Source organism: Tachyglossus aculeatus, chromosome X4 (genome assembly GCF_015852505.1).
Source record: "Tachyglossus aculeatus isolate mTacAcu1 chromosome X4, mTacAcu1.pri, whole genome shotgun sequence".
Lineage (NCBI taxonomy): Eukaryota > Metazoa > Chordata > Mammalia > Monotremata > Tachyglossidae > Tachyglossus > Tachyglossus aculeatus.
Window position 1 is genome coordinate 16,522,212 of NC_052098.1, and position 22,667 is coordinate 16,544,878.

Genomic DNA, 22,667 nt, shown 5'->3' on the forward strand with positions numbered 1-22,667 from the left:
TGGGAAATCCCCCATAGAGGGAATAGAGAGGGAGACAGAGAGAGCGTGAGAGATGGCGACTTCCAGCCAGGCAGGCCGGGAGAGTAGCAGGCGAACCCAGCACCAAGGGAAAAATGATCAAAGGCTAAGGTGGAACAGCAGTCAAGGGGCAGAGGTTTATTTCGATTAGGGCAGCAAGGGAGGGCAGGCTAACGGCATGATTCATCAGCCGAGCGGGGAAAGGTGATCGGGGTTCAGACTCACTCACGGGCAAAAAAGAATAACAGCGTGAGAAGGAGCTGGAGGAGATTTAACAAAGAGACAGCAACCTTGGCTGCATCTCTCCAGGCCCAAGGAAGTGGGATGGATCGACTGACCGATCGGCCCGGTGCGTTGGACCCGTGGAGGCTAGTCGTCTAGGTAACTCAGGCCTAAAAACCGAGTTTTTTCTCAGTACCAGGGTTTGGGACCTGAATTATCCGGAATATCACTTCAACACTCCACTTCGGGTAGCCTGGGCGGACACTGTCTTACAAGGCAAAGGAACTCTCAAAGGAGAGGGAGCAGCATCCGGGGAGAACCGGGGAAGATCAGATGACAGCAGGGGAGCAGCAGTAGTCAGAAATAAGACGGGAGAGAAGGATCAGACCAAGTCCACCGGGGGTTTTGAAACGTAACGGAAAACTCACCACCGGCGGTTTGAGAATTGCAAAACCTTCCCAGAATGATCTGTTTAACTCGGACATCGTGAATTTCAGGAAACCATGGAGGCGCCACGTGTTAAAGGGCACTCTTTTCCCATTCTACCTTCTGGGGTGGCTCTGGGCAAATACCCCAGGGGATTTCTCTGTAGCAAAATTTACTCCCGTGCTTTCTGGAGAAGGATCCGTATCAATCGATCGATCGACCCGTCAACCGACGGTATTTATCGGGTGCTCACCGTGCGCATTTCCGCTCTCTTGGGTGAACAAATAAATGAATGAATCCATCAGGGGCATTTATCACTGTGCGCAAAGCGCTCTACAAAGGGCTTGGGGGAATGCGGTAGTGTCGGGAGGCACGGACCCTGTCCGCCGGGAGTTTGCAGTCCAGTGGGAAGACTCTCCGACGTTCTTCCAGCTCACGCTGGCCTCTTCTCATCCGGGCATTTTGCTGAGAGTAGAGGATGTTTACAAGTGGAGACGATAAACGCCTCATTGATTCGGAGATATTGTATTATCCCAAGGGCCGAGAGCACCCAGTAAGCTCCCAGTAAATACCACTGATTGGTTGACTGATGGATGGTCGATGGGCTCACGAGCTTTTTACTATGCCCTCGGTCCTCCGAGAACCACTGAACCCCCTGCCTCCAAAGCCCATCTTCGCACCTGAGCTCAGGGAACCCATCTGGAGGTCTCGGAGAAAACCATGTCTCTTCGGCAGACTTAGGGGCCCATAATCCTTCACGTCACAGAGTGAGCGAGGGGGCTGGAAACAGGCTAAGAGCTTCCAAATCCCCTTCTCGAAGTGCTCGCATCTTCCCTGTCAGCAAGATTAAAGCCGTCCTCAGCCGGGCGACGCGGCCATCTCCCTCTCTCCCCCGGCGCGTCGGTCGGGGGCAGGCGGAGGCCGGAGGGAGAGTCGGGGGGCCCAGCCAGGCCCGCCATGCGGAACCCCAAGCCGAGGGCCCCGTCCGGGAGCCTCCCGGCCCGGAAACCGGCCGAGAGCTCCCCCGCCCAGGAAGCCCACCAGAAGGAGGAGGATGAGGAAGGAGGTGGGCAGCGCCACGGGAGCGTGGCTTTTCCCGGCCCCCGGGTGGGCCCGCCGCCACGGCCCGAGGGCAACTGCGCCTCCCAGCTGGAGGACGACGGGGAGGACGGGGAGGACCGGAAGGAAGAGGGGGCCGAGTGGGAGGTCGACGGCCCCGCCGCGCCCCTCGGCCTGCTGAACATCAACGTCGGGGGCCGGAGCTACCGCCTGAGCTGCGGGACGCTGGCCCGCTATCCCGAGACCCGCCTGGGCCGCCTGGCGGCCTCCCCGAGCCGGGCCCGCCGGCTGGGCCTCTGCGACGACTACGCGGCTCGGCGGGACGAGTACTTCTTCGACCGCGACCCCGCCGTCTTCCAGCGGATCTACAACTTCTACGCCTCCGGGGTGCTGCTGGTGCAGGACGAGCTGTGCCCCCGCGGGTTCCTGGAGGAGCTGGGCTACTGGGGGGTGCGGCTCCGGCACACGCCCCGCTGCTGCCGCATCTGCTTCGAGGAGCGGCGGGCCGAGCTGAGCGAGCAGCTGAAGATCCAGCGGGAGCTGCGGGCCCAGGCCCAGGCCCAGGCGGAGGAAGCCGAGGAGCTCTTCCGCCACACGCGCCGCTACCGGCCCCTGCGCCAGCGCCTCTGGAACCTCATGGAGAAGCCCTTCTCCTCGCCGGCGGCCAAGGCCATCGGGGTGGCCTCCAGCCTCTTCGTGCTCATCTCCGTGGTGGCCCTGGCCCTCAACACGGTGGAGGAGATGCAGCAGCAGGCCCGGGCCCAGGCCGGGGCCCCCCGGCCCCTCCTGGAGCACGTGGAGACCCTGTGCATCGCCTTCTTCACCCTGGAGTACCTGCTGCGGCTGGCCTCCACGCCCGACCTGCGGCGCTTCGTCCGCAGCGCCCTCAACACCGTGGACCTGATCGCCATCCTGCCCCTCTACCTGCAGCTGCTGCTGGAGTGCTTCACCGGCGCCGAGCGGGCCCGCGGCGGGGCCGGCCCCCGCGAGCGAGACCTCCAGACCGTGGGCCGGGTGGGCAAGGTGGGCCAGGTGCTGCGCATCATGCGCCTGCTGAGGATCTTCCGCATCCTCAAGCTGGCCCGCCACTCCACCGGCCTGCGGGCCTTCGGCTTCACCCTGCGCCAGTGCTACCAGCAGGTGGGCTGCCTCCTGCTCTTCATCGCCATGGGCGTCTTCGCCTTCTCCGCCGCCGTCTACTCGGTGGAGCACGACGTCGCCGGCACCCGCTTCACCAGCATCCCCCACGCCTGGTGGTGGGCCGCCGTGAGTAGCCGGGCCCTGGCCCGCCCCTCCCTCGCCCGCCGCCTCTCCGGCTCTCCTCCGGGCCACCGCTCTCCCCGCCTTGCCCCGCCGGCCTCTGCAGCTCCCGCTCTCCCCCGCTTCCTCCTCCCACCTCGCAATCGCGGGGTCCCCTCCTCCCTGAAACCACGGTGACCCGTTTCCTCCTCCTCCTCCTCCCCGATCCGGTAGCCCTGGTGACCCATCCTCCTCCTCCTCCTCCTCCTCCCACCCAGGGACCATCATCGCTACCCCACCCCTAGCCCCCTTCGGCACTGCCATTGCCATTTCCAGCTCTTCCTATGTCCGTGGTCTGGCATATTTAACAGGGTGGACCCTGGGATCCTGGAAAGATGCAGGAAAGGCTACCAACGGGGGCAGAGCTCAGAACTGCACCAGGATAGGCAAGATGAGAACGTGGTCTCTTTCGCAGGTACGGCGGGAGACCGAAAGTCAGGAAACCTAGATGGGTTCCCTAATTAAGTGACAAAGACGGCAAACCAAATGTGGGGGCCGCCTAGTCAACCGACCAATCAGTGGTATTTACTGAGCGCTCACTGTGGACAGAACACCGTACTAAGTGCTTGGGAGGGTACACTACAACAGAGTTGGTAGTAATGATAACATTAATAAGTATGGCATTTGTTAAGTGCTTACTACATGCCAAGCACTGTACTAAACGCTGGGCAGATACACGATAATCAGGTCCCGCGGGGGGGCTCACCATCTCCGGGGGAGGGAGAAATTGGATCCCCATTTTGAAGGACCCGAGGCACAGAGGAATGAAGCGACTCGCCCAAGGTCACACAGCAGGCCCTTGGCGCAACGGGGATCGGAATCCAGGTCCTTTAACTCCCAGGTCCGCTCGGCCACGCTCTGGCCACGCTGCGAGCCGTCTCGTCTTGGCCAGGTGTACCCTGGGGCCTATCGTCAAACGCTAGACCGCCTCTGCAGAACCACCTGAGCGCAGCTTCTCTTGCCTTATGCCGGGGACCAGAAGACTTCCTCACGACATAGAAGCTGTAAATCAAGAGCAGTCCTCGTCTCCTCCCAGATGGCAGCCAGCGAAGGAATCAATCGATCCATCATTTGTAGCTATCGAGCGCTTCCTGCTGTATTGTACTCCTGCAAATGGTTAGTACAGTGCTCTACACGCAGTAAGCACTCACTAAATACGATCGATTGCTTGCTTGCTCGTTGCGTTGTGGAGCGCAACGGAGATTAAGGAGGTTGACTTGGGAGGAGCGAAGAGCGTGAGCTGGAATGTGGTGGGAGAAAAGAGTAGAAAGGTAGGAAGGAGCTAGCTGGCAGAGAGCACTGAGTTAAATAGTAATCATGAAGGAACTGTGAGTTTCTCTTTGGGGTCGAGAGAAATGAGGAGAAACGCTGCCTAGTGAGGAGCGACGGGGACGAGTAGAAAGAGCCCAGTCCCGGGAGTGAGAGGATCTGAGTTCTAATCCCAGCCCTGTCACTTCTCTGCTGCGTGACCTCGGCCGATTCACTTTTAAGTTCTCGGCACCTCGGTTTCCTCATCTGCACAAATGGGGATTCAATCCCTGTTCTTCCTCCTACTTCGACTGTGAACCCCATGCGGGACGGGGACTGTGTCGGATCCGATCATCCTGTATCTGCCCCAGTGCCTAGAGCAGCGCTTGGGAGGGCATCCCACTGACTGAAACACTCCGTCTCATTTGACAAAAGGCAGAAATTCGGCGATGCCAATCGTGAATAGCTAGTGAAAGCCCTCAATCAGTGAAGCGTTCTCAGCAGCATTTTGAGAAGATGAGCTGCGCAGCAGAGGTATTATAGATTGGGCCCACTCCTGATTGAAATCTCTCGCCACGTGAGCCGTGGAGGGAAGCCGAAACGATAGATTCTGGAAAGGGGCTGCGTCGGCTTGGAGCCAGGGAATTTCTCCAGGGAAGGTTTCCTATCATGCCTGGATCTGAACAGAGTTTGGTAGCAATCCAGGACTTGGAAGGAACCACATTCCTCCGGTCCCACCCCGGCACACCCAGCAGGATGCAGGATTCAGCATGCCCGCGCGGGTGGCCCCGGCAACTCGGATCCAGATCCTCCTCTTCCTCTTCCGTGACCTCTCCGCTCCGCCCCGCTCACCCTCTGCCTCACAGCCCAAGACCTGGGGCTCACCACCGGCAGCGGGAGCAGGCCTCCGAAGCAATGAAGAAGATGTCTCACTATTCAGGCCAAGTCTTGCTGCCCTTTGTGAATGTTTCCTGAGCGGAGGGAAGAGAACAGGAGCTTGTAGGACACCCCCACCGCCCCCCATTGCCCCCAGCCCCGCCTGCCCCGGAGCGTGGGAAGCCGAGAAGCTCCCACACTCCAGACTGTGAGCTTGTTGTGGGCCGGGGATGCGTCCGTTATAATGATATTCCGTACTCTCCCCGGTGCTTAGTACAGGGCCCTGCACACAGTAAGCGCTCAATAAATACGATTGACTGGCTGACCGACTGAAAAGATCTGGGAGGGGGAGTCAAGGGATTGTTCCCCTCAACCTTCTCCCCTCCATCTCTCACCAGCCCTGTGCCCTCCACAACCACCTGATTCACGAGCAGGCATAAGAAAATCCCTGAGGTGAGAAAAGAAGAGGACTCCATTTTAAACAGCAGAGTGAGGTGGGGGAAACGGGGGAAATGTCGCCCAGCAGGAGTAGGATGGGGGGAGGGAGATGTCAGGACCAAGGAGACTTCAAACCACCCAGGCTCGCTCTCCCTGCTCCGAAAACTGGGATTAGGACTTGTTCCAGAATCAAGATTCATTCGATCGTATTTATTTATTGAGCGTTAACCGTGTGCAGAGCACTGTACTAAGATCCTTCAAGATCCTTGCCTCCCTTTCGGCACTAGAGAAGCGGCTCCAGTACTATCCTCCCGAAAGCCATAATAGCCCCAGAGTGGACACAGGGTGGCTAAATGGGGGTCCAGGCCCACCTGCCATCCATTATCAATCAATCGATGGCCTATATTGAGCGCTTACTGTGTGCAGAAGCTGTACTGAGCTCTCGGGAGAGTGCACGACAATAGGAATTGACAGTCCAGAGGGGGAGATGGACAGTAATATAAATCGGTAAATCACAGATATGGCTGTGGGGATGAGAGTGGGGTGAATGGATGCCATTCATTCATTCATTCAATAGTATTTATTGAGGGCTTACTGTGTGCAGAGCACTGTACTAAGCGCTTGGGAAGTACAAGTTGGCAACATATAGAGACGGTCCCTACCCAACAACGGGCTCACAGTCTAGATGGGGGAGACAGACAACAAAACAAAACATATTAACAGAATAAAATAAATAGTAGATATGTACAAGTAAAATAAATAGAGTAATAAATCTGTACAAACATGGCTCAGTGGAAAGAGCCCGGGCTTTGGAGTCAGAGGTCATGGGTTCAAATCCCACCTCTGCCACTTATCAGCTGTGTGGCTTTGGGCAAGTCATTTAACTTCTCTGGGCCTCAGTTATTTCATCTGTAAAATGGGGATGAAGACTGTGAGCCTCCCGTGGGGCATCCTGATCACCTTGTAATCTCCCCAGCGCTTAGACCAGTGCTTTGCATGTAGTAAACGCTTAATAAATGCCATTATTATTATTATTATATACAGGTGCTGTGGGGAGGGGAAGGAGGTAGGGCAGGGGGGATGGGGAGGGGGAGAGGAAGGAGGGGGCTCAGTCTGGGAAGGCCTCCTGGAGGAGGTGAGCTCTCAGTAGGGCTTTGAAGGGAGGAAGAGAGCTAGCTTGGCGGATGGGCAGAGGGAGGGCATTCCAGGCCCGGGGGTCGATGGCAGGACAGGCGAGAACGAGGTATGGTGAGGAGATTAGCGGCAGAGGAGAGGAGGGTGCGGGCTGGGCAGTAGAAGGAGAGAAGGGAGGTGAGGGAGGAGGGGGCGAGGTGATGGACAGCCTTGAAGCCCAGAGTGAGGAGTTTTTGCCTGATGCGTAGGTTGACTGGTAGCCGCTGCAGATTTTTGAGGAGGGGAGTGACATGCCCAGAGCGTTTCTGCACAAAGATGATCCGGGCAGTGGCATGAAGTATAGACTGAAGTGGGGAGAGACAGGAGGATGGGAGATCAGAGAGGAGGCTGATGCAGTAATCCAGTCGGGGTAGGATGAGAGATTGAACCAGTAGGGTAGCAGTTTGGATGGAGGGGAAAGGGCGGATCCTGGCGATGTTGCGGAGGTGAGACCAGCAGCTTTTGGTGACGGATCAGATGTGAGGGGTGAACGAGAGAGCGGAGTCGAGGATGACACCGAGGTTGCGGGCTTGTGAGACGGGAAGGATGGTAGTGCCGTCTACAGTGATGGGAAAGTCAGGGAGAGGGGAGGGTTTGGGAGGGAAGATAAGGAGTTCAGTCTTGGACATATTGAGTTTTAGATGGCGGGCAGACATCCAGATGGAGATGCCTTGAAGGCAGGAGGAGACAACGAGCCTGAAGGGAGGGAGGGAGAGCGGGGCAGAGATGTAGATTTGGGTGTCATCAGCGTAGAGATGATAGTTGAAGCCATGGGAGTGAATGAGGTCACCGAGGGAGTGAGTGTAGATAAGAGAACAGAAGGGGACCAAGAACTGAACCTTGAGGAACCCCTACAGTAAGGGGATGGGAGGGGGAGGAGGAGCCCGCAAAGGAGACCGAGAATGAACGGCCGGAGAGATGAGAGGAGAACCAAAAATAAAATGAAAATAAACCCCAAACATCTAAAGCCAGGGAAAGCATATCAGTTTCCATGTCATAGCATTAGATTGTACGTTGCGCTATTGAATTGCAAACCCTTCTACGAAAGCAGAGGTGTGTCTTTGCCTTCTATTGCATGTTCCCCAAATGCTGTGTACCATTGTTCTGCACCCAGAGGCGTTCAATAAAAAATAATGGTGCTACTGCTGCTACGGTTGCTGCTTCCGCTGCCGATAGCAGTAGGGATGATGGGTAACTTCTTGCCCAAATCTAGTGGACACATTAGTGAAGCACCTTGGACCTTGCCCCTCCCAGCGAAACGTCCTCTCTTTAAAGCCTCCCACTCCAGATCCACTGTACCAGGTGGCATCCTCCTCACCCCCCTCTACTTCTCCCGGACAGCCCTGCTGCCAGGTTTTCCTTCGGGCCACAGGCCGATTTCAATCATCTTTCAACGATCCCGAGTGCTTCCTCTGTGCAGAGCACCGTACTACGTCCAATAGAGTCAGTAGACCCCATCCCTGCCCTCCCGGAGCTTATTGCCCACGCTGGCAGATGGCTTATGCATTGGTGGTGGGGAGCTGGCCTTTAAAAGTCAAAAACCAAAAAAGGTTCCAAAGGTCCCGGGTCTCTTCACCCTCCTCCTCCCGCTCCTCTCCTTTCTCCTCTTCCCCCCTTTTTTCCTCCTCTCCCTACTACCTCTCTACATTTCTTCCTTTTCTTCCTCCCCCTTCCGCTCTTCCTCCTTTCCTCCCGCCCACTTCCTCTTCCCCCTCCCCAGCCTCCTTGTCTGCCCAACCTGCTTTATCAATCAATCAATCAATCGTATTTATTGAGCGCTTACTGTGTGCAGAGCACTGTACTAAGCGCTTGGGAAGTACAAGTTGGCAACATATAGAGACAGTCCCTACCCAACAGTGGGCTCACAGTCTAAAAGGGGGGGAATGATGGATAAAGTCTGGGCCTGGGAGCCAAAGGACCTGGGCTCTAAACCTGGCTCTGCCACTTGCCTGCTGGGTGACCTTGGACAAGTCATTTCACTTTTTTGTGTCTCAGCTTCCTCAACTGCAAAATAGGGATTCAATACTTGTTCTCCTTCCTACTTAGACTGCGATCCCCACGTGGGTCAGGGACTGCGTCTGACCTGATTAACTTATATCCACCCCTATGCTTAGGACAGCGCTCAATACATAGTAAGGGCTTACCGAATATCATTAAAAAAAAGCCTACAATCAACAGGGGAGACAGACCTTAAAAGGGATTACAGGTAAGGGAAATGGCAGTCTGCAGGGGTGTGGCCACAGGACCGCCTGAAACGGCTGTCAGGGTTCTCCACGCTCCTCCCGGATTGAAGTGCTGGGGACAGGATGGGGCACTGAGGCTGGGGAGGGGAGACAGGCAAGGCGGGGGGATCGTTGGAACCGGCTGGGCAGGGCAGAACCGGGGGAAAAAAAAAAAGACAACAGCTCTGAATGGATGGGCTTGAGCCACCTTTGTAATCCAGCAGCGTGCAGAAAGCTTTACTTTGGCAACCCGTACTGGAACCCAGGGATTCTCGGCCTATTACCAGGGAGCACTAGCGGGCTTGGCAATTGCAGAGAAATGCTTTCCCAGTAGGAGAGTGGCTATGGAAAGGTTTCCAGAAGCACCAAGCATCAAGAAATTCAGTGGAAAAATTGGAGGGTATGAAATGAGGAAAAGTGGAAAGACAGAAACAACAACCCCGGCCCTGAAAATGACACCAGGACGACTCCTAGAGCTGAAAGGGACCTCGAGAGGTCACCTAACCAGTCTTTGTCATTATGCTGGGCTGCCTCCCAACCATCCAGAGCGGCTGCTTGTCTTCCCTCCTAAATAAACAAGTCAGTTCTTTGAAAATGTTCATGCAAATGAACAATGGGGAAGCAGTATGGCCTAGTGGAAAGAGTACGGGCCGGGAGTCAGAGGACCTGGGTTCTAATCCCGGCTCTGACACTTGTCTGACGTGTGACCTTGGGCAAGTCACTTCGCCTCTCAGGGTCTCAGTTACCTCCTGTGTAAAATGGGGAATAAGATTGTGAGCCCTATGCGGGACACGGACTGTGTCCAACCAGCTTAGTTTATACCTGCCCCAACGCTTAGTACAGCGCCTGACACATAGTAGGCGCTCAACAAATACCATTTTAAAAATAAGGACACGTAACCCTACTTCCAAATGGCCCCGCTTCCAAGATTCCGCTGGTAAAGAGAAGCAGCGTGGCCTCGTGGATAGAGCTCCGGCCTGGGAGTGAGAAGGTCCGGGGTTCTAATCTCGGCTCTAACACTTGTCTGTTGTGTGACCTCGGGCAAGTCACTTCACTGGGTCTCGGTTGCCTCCTGTGTAAAACAGGGATTAAGACTGAGAGCCCCGAGTGGGACCGGGACTGTGTCCAACCTGATTAGCTTGTATCTACACCAGTGCTTAGTTGCACATAGTAAGCGCTTAACAAATGCCATCATTATAATGCCTTACCCATAGTAAGCACTTAAACAAACGTCGTTCAAAAAAATAAATAAACCCTCAGCTCCTGCCACTGGAAAAAGATGGAAGAGCCCCACCACACTGCCGCGTCGCCCCCTCATTCCCCGATCCAGAGGGAGCAGAGGCGGGAGTTTGCCCCTTCTCCGATGAACCTCACAGGCTTTTCTCTCCCCTCCTGCAGGTGAGCCTCTCCACCGTGGGCTACGGGGACATGTGCCCCGAAACGCACCTGGGCCGGCTGTTTGCTTTTCTCTGCATCGCTTTTGGGATCATTCTAAACGGGATGCCCATCTCCATTCTCTACAACAAGTTCTCGGATTACTACAGCAAGCTGAAGGCTTATGAATACACGGCCATCCGGCGGGAAAGAGGCCAGGTGAACTTTTCGGGGAGAGCCATGAAGAAGCTGTCCGAATGTGTGGCGAGAAGTGTCACCCATCAGACCCCTGAGACGGGGCACTAAGGCTCCTCGAGGTCTAAGGAGACAGCGCTACTGCTGTAGCCGGTCACCTGGGAGCTCCAGGGATGGCCGATGAGAAGAATAAACACTAGATAAACAAGACTAATACAGAGAGAACCCATTGAAGAAAAGGGCTGTGGGGTTTTTTTTCCTCTTGGTCCCACTCATTCTGCAAATAGGTTTTGTCAGCTACAGGCGGCTGCCGGATTCCGCAGTCTGAGTTAAGACGTCCCGAAGCCGACACTAGAACTCCGACAAGTTTCTGGAGATGAATTTGGTCCGTTTGTCCCTCTCAGAAACCCCCTGGCATGCCTTTAACCAAGCAACCCCTTCACCGCTTCAAACTGGGAAATCAGCAACCATCGGCAGGACCGTTCACGCCCCGCAAGACAAACGGACCCAATCCCGGCTCGCTAAATTGACAGTCGGGGGAATCTCGGGCAGTTTTCCGGTTAGCATCTGTATGCTCACTGGGCCAAAGGGGATCTCCCTTTCCAAGGCAGGTGAACGTTAAAACGATGGTAGGGTCCCTCCGGGTTCTGCAGAAACCAACGGAACGATTTACGGACCTGAGTCAGAAGTGTGTCTTTCCCTCCTTGAGAGGTGAAAAGCATTATTTCGGTAAGGACTACAATCCAATCGTCAAACCCAGCTCAAAATGGATACGCTTCACCAAGGGGGAGATACCTCATCATCACAAATGGATATTCTCAACAGTTTGAATTCATTTCATTCACCAACCCTAAGTGAGCACCTACTAGGCGGCACACGAGTAAGAACACGCTCCCTCCCTTGAGGTGTTGGCCATCTAGAGCCCCATACCAGACGTGAGCCTAATAAGCCAGTCACGACACCGGGAACGTGGTTAATTGAATAGTTAACATGAGAAATCATCCTACCTCAAGCCTCCTTCGAATGCCGTCGAGTCGTTGCCATCCCATAGCGACTCCATGGGCACACCCTCTTCAGAACGTCCCCTCTTCTGTTGTAAAGTCGTTCTGGTAGATGTATCCGTAGAGTGTTCTCGGAAAAGATACGGAAGCGGGTTGCCATTGCCTTCTTCCACCCGGTAAAAACTTGAGTCTCTGTCTTTGATCAACGTCTTGATCACTTGATCATCCGCCTTTGACTCCTTCCCATGGCGCTGCTGCCCAGCACTTCAAGCCTACTGAACCTAAATTAATGAAGACATTTGTTAAGCACTGACTATGTGCCAAGCACTGTTCTAAGCGCTGGGGTAGATACAAATTAATCAGGTTGGACACAGTCCCTGTCCCACGTGGGGCTCACACTCTTAATCCCCATTTTACAGATGAGGTAACTGAGGTCCAGAGAAGTGAAGTGACTTGCCCAAGGTCACCCAGCAGATGTGTCAGAGCCCGGATTAGAACCCAGGTCCTGGTTGTTCTCTCTCCCCTGTAGACTGGGATCCCTGGCTAGAACTGGGTCTGAATAATAATAATGATAATAATGGTGTTTATTAAGCGCTTACTATGTGCAAAGCAATCAATCAATCAATCGTATTTATTGAGCGCTTACTGTGTGCAAAGCACTGTACTAAGCGCTTGGGAAGTACAAGTTGGCAACATATAGAGACGGTCCCTACCCAACAGTGGGCTCACAGTCTAGAAGTCAAAGCACTGTCCTAAGCGCTGGGGAATTTACAAGGTGATCAGGTTGTCCCACAAGGGGCTCACAGTCTTAATCCCCATTTTACAGATGAGGTAACTGAGGCCCAGAGAATAATAATAATAATAATAATGGTATTTGTGAAGTGCTTACTATGTGCAAAGCACTGTTCTAAGCTCTGGGGGGATACAAGGTGATCAGGTTGTCTCACGTGGAGCTCACAGTCTTAATCCCCATTTTACAGATGAGGGAACTGAGGCCCAGAGAAGTGAAGTGACTTGCCCGAAGTCACACAGCTGACAAGTGGCGGAGCCGGGATTTGAACCGATGACCTCTGACTCCAAAGCCCGGGCTCTTTCCACTGAGCCACGCTGCTGTATTGCAGCTACCCCAGTGCTTAGTGCAGTGCCTGGCACATAATAAGCGCTGAACAAACACCACATTAATTATTTATTATTTCAAGGGAGGCCATCTTAGGCGCATTTTACGGCTCGTCCTAGCTCAGCCCTCTAAGGTCAGCTTATCCATGGAAATTAAAACGTACGTTAAGACAAAAGGACTACGTCTCTCTCTATCGGCGGATATGATTTGATTCACGACCAAAAGGGATTTCTCCCTCTTTTCTTCGAAAAGCCGCAAGCCCATCTGTCATTTCTGTTTTGCAAATGGTACAGGCCGAAGAGTCAAGTTTCCACCCTGCCTTGGGACCGTTCAGGTTAGCGGAAGGAGGGAGGGAGGGAAGACCCCCTGAATGTGCTCCATCACCTGGCCCCCTTCTCACAACCTGTTCTACCTTCCTTCCTCGGGCCACTTATCTCATTAAAACATAAAGTCCTCAAGGGATCTTAAGCAAGGGGAGCAATTTCATTTCATACGCCCTTTGGAAATGAAGACTTTCGAACCTGAAGTGGGATGGAAGAAGGGAGAGGAGAGAGAGCGGGCGAGAGAATAAAAAGGGGGGGAGAGAGAGAAGAGATGAGGGAAGGGGGAGACCCCGCTGCAGTAATTTATTAGCTGTCAAGAGTGTTTCTGTTTTCAGATAGTACTAAAGCCTCTTATTGATCCTCTGAGTTTGGAAAATCTTGTGGAACACATCAGTGCATCCCTGAGGTTGAAAGGGTGAAGAAGTTTTTGTTTTTCTTTATTCCACGTCACCAACCGTGCTGAGCCGTTGCAGTCTATTCGGCCTTGGCGGACAAAGACTGATGATAATTATAGTATTTGTCAAGCGCTTACTACGTGCCGAGCGCTGTTCCAAGCGCTGAGGTAGATACAAGGTAAGCAGGTTGTCCCACATGGGGCTCGCGGTCTCTGTCCCCATTTTACAGGTGGGGTAACCGAGGCACAGAGAGGTTAAGTGACTTGCCCAAGTGGCGGAGCCGGGATTAGAACCCACGTCCTCCGACCCCCAAGATGATGAGGTGTTGGTTTCTCCCTTTTTCTCTCTGAAGGACAGCCCCCTGGGACTCACTCCACCTGGAAACCAAGTCTCCGTGTGGGTGCCTGGGAATGAAAAGATTGAAGGGCAGGGACTACCCACAGTTACACAAACTGTAATTGGCCTTTTTCGGCACTAACGGAAGCCAGAAAGGAAGACACCCAAGCCACCGTCGCTCTCCAGTCTTCAACTCATTCATTCGATCGTATTTACGGAGCGCTTACTGTGCGCAGAGCACTGTGCTAAGCTCTTGGGAGGGTGCGATATAACAATAAACACATTCCCCGCCCACAGCCCGAACGGCAGCCCTGGGTGTAAGGAAAGCCAGGCTCTGTGACTGGCACGGCCTCTGCCCGGAGCGATAGACGTCTCCGACGGAAATGGCTGCCCCCCAGATGTTATATCGCTATATCGAGCCCGTCGAGCCGCTAAATCTGCTGTTCTAATTTGGATACAGAGCGGTTAACGCGGTGACTTCCGATCCATCCCTCCTAACGGCCATCTGGAGCGGTTCCCAGGGGCCCAAGTCAGGCTTTGACCTAAAGGCTGAATCCAGGCAGAGCCGGAGATACTGAAAAATGACAGGAAGCACCGTAGTCGGAAAGTTGGTGGCAAGTTTCCTCCTGCCTCAGGATCTCTCTACTTGGGTGCCCCACCAACTGACTGTTTTCTTTAAAAAAAAAAAAAAAAACTCGATGGGTATTTGGCTTCCCCTCTTAAGCAAGCTGCCGGCAAAACAGATTTGGTGCCATTTGATCTGCTATTTACATAACCTTTACTGACTTCTTTATTCCACAATCTAGGTGTTTTATCTTAGTTTTATTACAACAGAAGATGACAGGTTACCAGCTCTCTTGGAAGGGAAAAGACCCAGCCTCACTTGGAGAGTTCCCTGTTTTCAAAGTTCAAAGTTACCTCGGCTCCAAGCACTCACGTCCTTAGACATAATTGATTGGTTCATATTAATTTCTAGACTGCGAGCCCGCTGTTGGGTAGGGACCGTCTCTCTATGTTGCCAACTTGTACTTCCCAGGCGCTTAGTACAGTGCTCCGCACACAGTAAGCGCTCAATAAATACGATTGAATGAATGCATGAATGTCTGCCTCCCCATCTAGGCTGTCAGCCCTTGGGAGCAGGGACCGTGTCTATCAACTCTGTCGTACCGGACTCTCCCAAGCGCGTAGTACAGCGCTCTGCACACAGTAAACACTCAACAAATACCAATCAATCAATCAAATTTATTGAGCACTTACTGTGTGCAGAGCACTGTACTAAGCGCTTGGGAAGTACAACTTGGCAACATATAGAGACGGTCCCTACCCAACAGTGGGCTCCCAGTCTAGAAGCCTGTCTAGAAGAATACCACCAACCCATCGATTGATTCAAAGCAACCGAAAAAAGAAGGGAAAACAACCTTCCGTCAGATCGGGGCAACTGGTTCGAAGGTGCCAGGATTTCCTGAAATGAAAGGCTTAAAGGAAAACGTGTGCTTGCTTTTCCATGGCGGGGGATTGTAACTGAAATAGAGCTTGAGCTTATCAATCTCTGGGTGTTTGTTTAGTGATTTCAATTTCCCTATGTGGCCCAGGCTGGATATTCATTCATTCACTCAATCACATTTATTGATTGAATACCGTGTGCAGAGCACTGTAGTAAGCGCTTGGAAAGTACAATTTGGCAACCAATAGAGACAATCCCTACCCAACGGGCTCACAGTCTAGAAGGGGGGGAGTCAGATAACAAAACAAGTGGACAGACATCAATAGCATCAATGTAAATAAATGGAATTATAGATATATACACATCACTAATAAAATGAATAGAATTTTCATTCATTCATTCAATTCAATCGTATTTCTTGAGCGCTTACTGATGGGGAGGGAAGGAGGTGCAGAGGAAAATGGGGGGGGGCTCAGTGTGGGAAGACCTCCTGGAGGAGGTGAGCTTTCAGTACGGCTTGGAAGGGGGGAAGTGTGTCGCCAAGCTTTGCAACTGTCCAGGGGCAAGGGGAGGGATCTATCTCCCAGGGTCCCTCTGCATCATCATCATCATCATCAATCGTATTTATTGAGCACTTACTGTGTGTAGAGCACTGTACTAAGCGCTTGGGAAGTACAAGTTGGCAACATATAGAGATAGTCCCTACCCAATAGTGGGCTCAATGTCAGTGTCAACTACAGCAACTGTGCAGACGGGGAAAATAGGAAGGCGGGGGATAGTCAAGGCCCCAACTCCACAGATTCCTTTTCGTCATCTTCCTCCACCTCCCCTCCCAAGGGAAAGCCGGAGAAACCCACCGTCAGCTGCTGAACATTTACGACTGCGGGTCACAGCGGCCCGGGAGCCAGAAGGGATTGGGTACTAATCCCAGCTCCACCACCGGTCTGCTGCGTGACCATGGGCAAGTCACTTCCCTTCTCCGTTACCTCATCTGTAACCTGGGGATTGAGACTCTGGGCGCCACGTGGGATGGGGACTGTGTCCAATCCTATTTGCTCATATCCACCCCAGCACTTAGTACAGTCCCTGGCACAGAGTGCTTCAACAATACCACTGTTATTATTATTATTATTATTATCATCCGCTCGGCACTTACACAGTACCGGTGAAAGACCGCCCGTTGTGGAGGGAGTCACACCTCCTATTTAAGGCCCAACTAAGGGAAAGAGAGACACCCGACAGATATGCTTGGACCCTCACCCCACGGGAACTCTGGGGAAAGCCCCAGATCCGTCGCTACACTACAGAAAGCTCGCCCTTCCACTCTCCTCTGCCGACGCTGGCCGACGCTGGCAAATCCCTTGATTTTCACAGTGCTCCGCACACAGTAAGCGCTCAGTAAATACGATTGATGATGACGCTGGCAACTGCCTCTGCTTGCGAGACGTGGTTTGGTATAGCCAGCTACACCGGCCTGCCAAGAAGCAGCTGGAAGGATTACCCGGGCTTTCTGGCACTAGGTTTCCTCATTTAGTAATGCAAATGCAAACAATTATTAAATCAAATCACCTAAATGATCTGGTCGGGCCGGAGAGTGCCCAGAGCTCCTTTCTCATGCATTCACACATCTCCTTCCCCCCTTCCCACCTCTAGTCATGCCAGTTCACACCCTGTTCCCTTGGCAACCAGGAGGAAGCATTGCGCGTTCACTCGATCAGCATTTGTGCTCGATTATTTCGGGAACAAACTGATAGTTCGGACCACAGTGCCAGGCAGAATCGTGGACATTAGGTATCAAGAGGTCAACGCGAAAAATACGTCCTCCACCTACTATTCCTTAACCAATCAGCGGCTGCCAGGTACAGCCTTTCCGAATCTGCCCAGAGGTAGAAGTGAGTGTCTGACGATGCCATGCCGGAGTATCGGGTGCTCCTGATGTGTCGCCTTGTTTGCCGTATACCTCGTCCTTTGTGTTCCTACAAAACTCTTACCGGGGAGAACTTGTGCCGTAGTTGGGCTCACCTGTTCCGAAGTCTCGGTGTAACCAAGTGGACTGATTCCCTATCGACATGCTTGCCAAAACACGTGTTAGGGCGGAACTCGGCGCACAGTTTTTCAATGCTCTATCGTTACCTCCTGCTCGTTGCTTTTCCCTTGATTTTCGCAAGTGGAAAAGTCTCTCCCAACCCTTATTAAACCCTTGGTCCCCTTCTACTCTCCATCTCCACCCACTTCCTTGGAGAACTGATTCCCTCTTAAGGCTTCAACTACCATCCTTAGTTGACCCCGTCTCCGCCTTTGGCTTGGCCTTTGTTCTCTGCAGTCTCAGGTTTCCTCCGGCCTCAGGATCTCTCTACTTGGGTGCCCCGCCAACTTCTCAAACTCAACATGTCCAAAAACAGAACTCCTCATCTTCACACCCAAACCCTGTCTCCCCTCTGAGTTTTCCAGCACAGGAATCCATCAATCGTTTGCATTTATTGAGCACTTACGGCGTGCGGTGCGCTGGGCTAAGAGTTTGGGGGAGTAAAATATAAAAGAGTCCGCAGACACATTCCCTGCCCACAACGAGCTTACAGTCGACAGCACCCACCATCCTCCCTGTCTCACAAGTCCATAACCGTGGCATTATCCTCGACTTGTCTCTCTCATTCGTATCCGCTGCAGGCCTCTCCCGCCGGCCGGTCGATCGGCCTCCTCTGGCTCCGGCTCCCGACCTCTGACCTCTGACCCCTGACCCTTCGGCGATGGCGGCGCCGCCGCCGCACCCGGAGCCCTGGAACCGCGTGTGGATCCTGAGCTCGGGGGCCATCAGCGCGGTGCCCATCCGGGCTCACTCTTCTGTGTCCCCTGCTGCTTTCCCCAGTGCTCCCCGCCCACTAAGCGCTCAATAAATACGATTCAACAGTAATGCTAATGGCATTTGTTACTAATAATAATGGTGATGGCATATATTAAGCGCTTACTATGTGCAAAGCACTGTTCTAAGCGACTTCTAGACTGTGAGCCCACTGTTGGGTAGGGACCGTCTCTATATGTTGCCAACTTGGACTTCCCAAGCGCTTAGTACAGTGCTCTGCACACAGTAAGCGCTCAATAAATATGATTGAATGAATGAATGATTGCTACTGATGCCTGTCTACTTGTTTTGTTTTGTTGTGTGTCTCCCTCTTCCAGACTGTGAGTCCGCTGTCGGGTAGGGACCGTCTCTATATGTTGCCAACTTGTACTTCCCAAGCACTTAGTACAGTGCTCCGCACACAGTAAGCGCTCAATAAATACGATTGAATTGACAACTGTCATTACTTATCATGAACAATTACAATTCTAAAGATTACATGTAGGCAAATCATTTAATTCAGATAATTCATATGTGACATGTAAACTATTACATCATATAGGTATTATATTATTATAAATGTCATTGCTACTCGTTATTAATAATCTGTGAGCCCACTGTTGGGTAGGGACCGTCTCTATATGTTGCCAACTTGTACTTCCCAAGCGCTCAGTACAGTGCTCCGCACACAGTAAGCGCTCAATAAATACGATTGAATTGACAACTGTCATTACTTATCATGAATAATTACAATTCTAAAGATTACATTTAGGCAAATCATTTAATTCAGATACTTCATATGTGATTTATGTAAACTATTATATCATATAGGTATTATATTATTATAAATATCATTGCTAATTGTTATTAATAATCGGTGAGCCCACTGTTGGGTAGGGACCGTCTCTATATGTTGCCAACTTGTACTTCCCAAGCGCTTAGTACAGTGCTGTGCACACAGTAAGCGCTCAATAAATACGATTGAATGAATGAATGAATGGCATTATCCTCGACTTGTCTCTCTCATTCGTATATTCAACCTATTGATGCCTGTCTACTTGTTTTGTTTTGTTGTGTGTCTCCCTCTTCTAGACTGTGAGCCCGTTGTTAGGTAGGGATTGTCTCTATCTGTTACCGAATTGTACTTTCCAAGCGCTTAGTACAGTGCTCTGACAAGTATGCGCTCAATAGATACGATTGAATGAATGAATGAATGAATCTGTCACCAGGTCCTGTCAGTTCTACCTTTCACAACATCACTAAAATTCACCCTTCCCTCTCCACCCAAACTGCTACTACACTGATCCAAACACTTATCATATCTCGCCTGGACTAAGCGAGGTGCTTAGTACAGTGCCCTGCACACAGTAATAATAATAATAATAATAATAATGGTGGCATTTATTAAGCGCTTACTATGTGCCAAGCACTGTTCTAAGCTCTGGGGAGGTTACAAGGTGATCAGGTTGTCCCACGGGGGGCTCACAGTCTTAGTCCCCATTTTCCAGATGAGGGAACTGAGGCCCAGAGAAGTGAAGTGGCTTGCCCAAAGTCACCCAGCTGACAATTGGCGGAGCCGGGATTCGAACCCATGAACTCGGACTCCAAAGCCCGGGCTCTTCCCACTGAGCCACGCTGCTTCTAGTGCTCACAAATACCACAGTTTGCTTGATTGATTGTTTGGTGGCTTAGTGGAAAGAGCAAAGTACTTGAACCCGGAAGACATGGGTTCTAGTCCCAGCTCTGCCACTTGTCAGCTCTGGGACCTTGGGCAATTCGCTTAACCTGTGCCTCAAGCTACCTACCTGTAAAATGGGGATAAAATACCTGCTCTCCCTCCCTCCCTCTTCTAGTGGGAGCCCTGTGTGGGACAGGGATACAGCCTGACCTATGTTGTATCTACCAGAGAAGCAGCGTGGCTCAGTTGAAAGAGCCCGGGCTTTGGAGTCCGAGGTCATGGGTTCGAATCCCGGCTCCGCCCCTTGTCAGCTGGGTGACTTTGGGCAAGTCACTTCACTTCTCTGGGCCTCAGTTGCCTCATCTGGAAAAAATGGGGATTAAGACTGTGAGCCCCAGGTGGGACAACTTGATCACCTTGTAATCTCTCTAGCGCTTAGAACAGTGCTTTGCACATAGTAAGCGCTTAATAAAATGCCACCATTATTATTATTATCCCAAGGCTGGGCACAGGGTAAGTGCTTAACAAATACCATCATTATTACAGAAACAAGTGAAACTGCTAAAGTTAGTTCTTGGGGGCTTAGTACACGCTAAGTGCTCGGGTGAGTATAAAGTAATCAAATCAGAATTGGTATCACTGTCGCTGACATCTTGGGACGAACGTAACTGGGGGTGGGGCGGACCTCAGGACCTCTGGCATTCCCAAGAATTAATCAATCAATCGTATTTATTGAGCGCTTACTGTGTGCAGAGCACTGTACTAAGCGCTTGGGAAGTACCTCCAAGGAGAGCGATGTTGATTCTAAGGAATCTGCAGGGTTTAGTTTACAATCCCAGGTGCACTCGTGCTAAAAGGGCAGGGAGGATTTGGACTAGTTTTTTTGTTACCGGGCCCCACAAAGCCAAGTGGAGAGAAGGGAAAATATGGAAGAAAAACCATCAAAGGCAGACGAGCAAAAACCACTTGGGGCCCCGATTCAGGTGAGATGAAACTCCTTACCCGGGGCTTCAAGGCTGTCCATCACCTTGCCCCCTCCTACCTCACCTCCCTTCTCTCCTTCTCCAGCCCAGCCCGCACCCTCCGCTCCTCCGCCGCTAATCTCCTCACCGTACCTCGTTCTCGCCTGTCCTGCCATCGACCCCCGGCCCACATCATCCCCCGGGCCTGGAATGCCCTCCCTCTGCCCATCCGCCAAGCTAGCTCTCTTCCTCCCTTCAAGGCCCTGCTGAGAGCTCTCCTCCTCCAGGAGGCCTTCCCAGACTGAGCCCCTTCCTTCCTCTCCCCCTCGTCCCCCTCTCCATCCCCCCCGTCTTACCTCCTTCCCTTCCCCACAGCACCTGTATATATGTATACATGTTTGTACATATTTATTACTCTATTTATTTATTTTACTTGTACATATCTATTCTATTTATTTTATTTTGTTAGTATGTTTGGTTTTGTTCTCTGTCTCCCCCTTTTAGACTGTGAGCCCACTGTTGGGTAGGGACTGTCTCTATATGTTGCCAATTTGTACTTCCCAAGCTCTTAGTACAGTGCTCTGCACATAGTAAGCGCTCAATAAATACGATTGATGATGATGATGGACGCGAGAAAGGCTGGGGTCGTGACTGGAACTCGATCTAGGTTGGCCGAGATTTCAGAAAGCGGCCCAACCTTCGCTCTTTTTGGGGTTGGGACGAGAGGGTCGCAAAGAACGGGCATCCTTAAACACAAAGTGGGCTTCACTCCCCAAAAAGATAAGGGCCGCCCGGAGCCAGACGGCGTGAAACAGTGGCACCGGGACGGTGATGAGAGGAGCTTACGTCAAAGCCCTCTGCTCCGCTCTTCACTCCGTGCCGCTGGCATCGACCGCGAGCCCCCCGTGGGACAGGGGCTTGCGTCTGACCTGTTTATCTTGCACTTATCCCAGCGCTTGGCACATAGTGAGCGCTTAACAAAATGCCGCTTATTATTCTTATGATTACTATTATGAGCACTGCTATTATTAGGGCAGAGATTGGGGCCGTCGCTCATCCACCATTTTGAGGGCTATGATTCAGCGGTCCTTCACGCCCAGCTACGAGAAGGATTAAGGAGGAATAGATAAACGGTCGGCATATGTCCTTCGACTCCGTCGTTCAGTCTGTTAAATAGTTTGCAGGTCACGCTTTGAGTAGGCGTAATCCAATAATCCACCCAAACACTTTAATTACATAAGGAGATGTGCAGGAAATAAAAGCAATCAGAAGGGAAGCAATTCATATTTCCTGCAGTTTTCCTTTCGTAATGAGTACCGCTAATAATATTTAAACGTTACTATTCAGCACTGCTTCAGTACCTTGTGGATAAAGCTCTTTACCCTAGTTCATTAAATCTCCCACCAGCCTCTGAGGAGGAGGCAGGAATTTTCTCATCCCCTTTTCACAGATGGAGAAACCGAGGCCCAGAAAGCAGTAGGGGCTTGCCCGAGGTGATTAGGTTAAAGCGACAGGGCCTCGGACTCGAGAAGTGGATCTGAAGTGGTCTCAGTCTCCTGGCCAGATCGCTTAATGTTCCTGTGAATTCCCAACCCTGTCTAAACCCTCATCCCTTTCCCAGAAATCACAAAAATGAGGACTTCGGAAGCTTAGAGGAGTTGGCTCTTTCCGGCTTAGAGTTGTCGAAGAATTCGCTAGACCGTGCGCTCCTTGAGGGCACGGATCCTGCCTGCTTAGTGCAATGCTCTGCGCAGAGTTAGTGCTCAGTAAATATCGTCGACTGATGTGGGAGAGCCTGGATTTTTTGGAATAGCTGGGAACACGGAGACACGTATATCAAGGTCACGACATTCCTCACCTTAAAATGCTTTCTGAATCAAAAATCAAATCCATCGATGGTATTAATTGAGCATTCACTGCGCAGAGCACGCTGCTTGGGAAAATTCATTCATTCATTCAGTGGCATTTATTGAGCGCTTACCGTGTGCCGCGCACTGTACTAAGCGCTTGGGAAGTCCAAGT

At 52.1% G+C, this 22,667-nt stretch overlaps 1 protein-coding gene across 1 annotated transcript; it reads left to right on the forward strand.

The window, feature by feature from the left end:
• Positions 1-1,623: 1,623 nt before the first annotated feature.
• Positions 1,624-21,761, forward strand: KCNV2 (potassium voltage-gated channel modifier subfamily V member 2). Its single transcript, XM_038769514.1, has 4 exons — positions 1,624-2,991; positions 10,380-10,616; positions 19,959-19,970; positions 21,729-21,761. The coding sequence occupies exons 1-4, from the start codon at positions 1,624-1,626 to the stop codon at positions 21,759-21,761; spliced, it is 1,650 nt and encodes a 549-aa protein (XP_038625442.1).
• The last annotated feature ends 906 nt before the right edge of the window (positions 21,762-22,667 follow it).

Coding starts and splice junctions, on each gene's coding strand:
- KCNV2 (XM_038769514.1), top strand. CDS start 1,624: ATGCGGAACCCCAAGCCGAGGGCCCCGTCCGGGAGCCTCCCGGCCCGG. Junction 2,992..10,379: donor ACGCCTGGTGGTGGGCCGCC/GTGAGTAGCCGG, acceptor CCCCTCCTGCAG/GTGAGCCTCTCCACCGTGGG.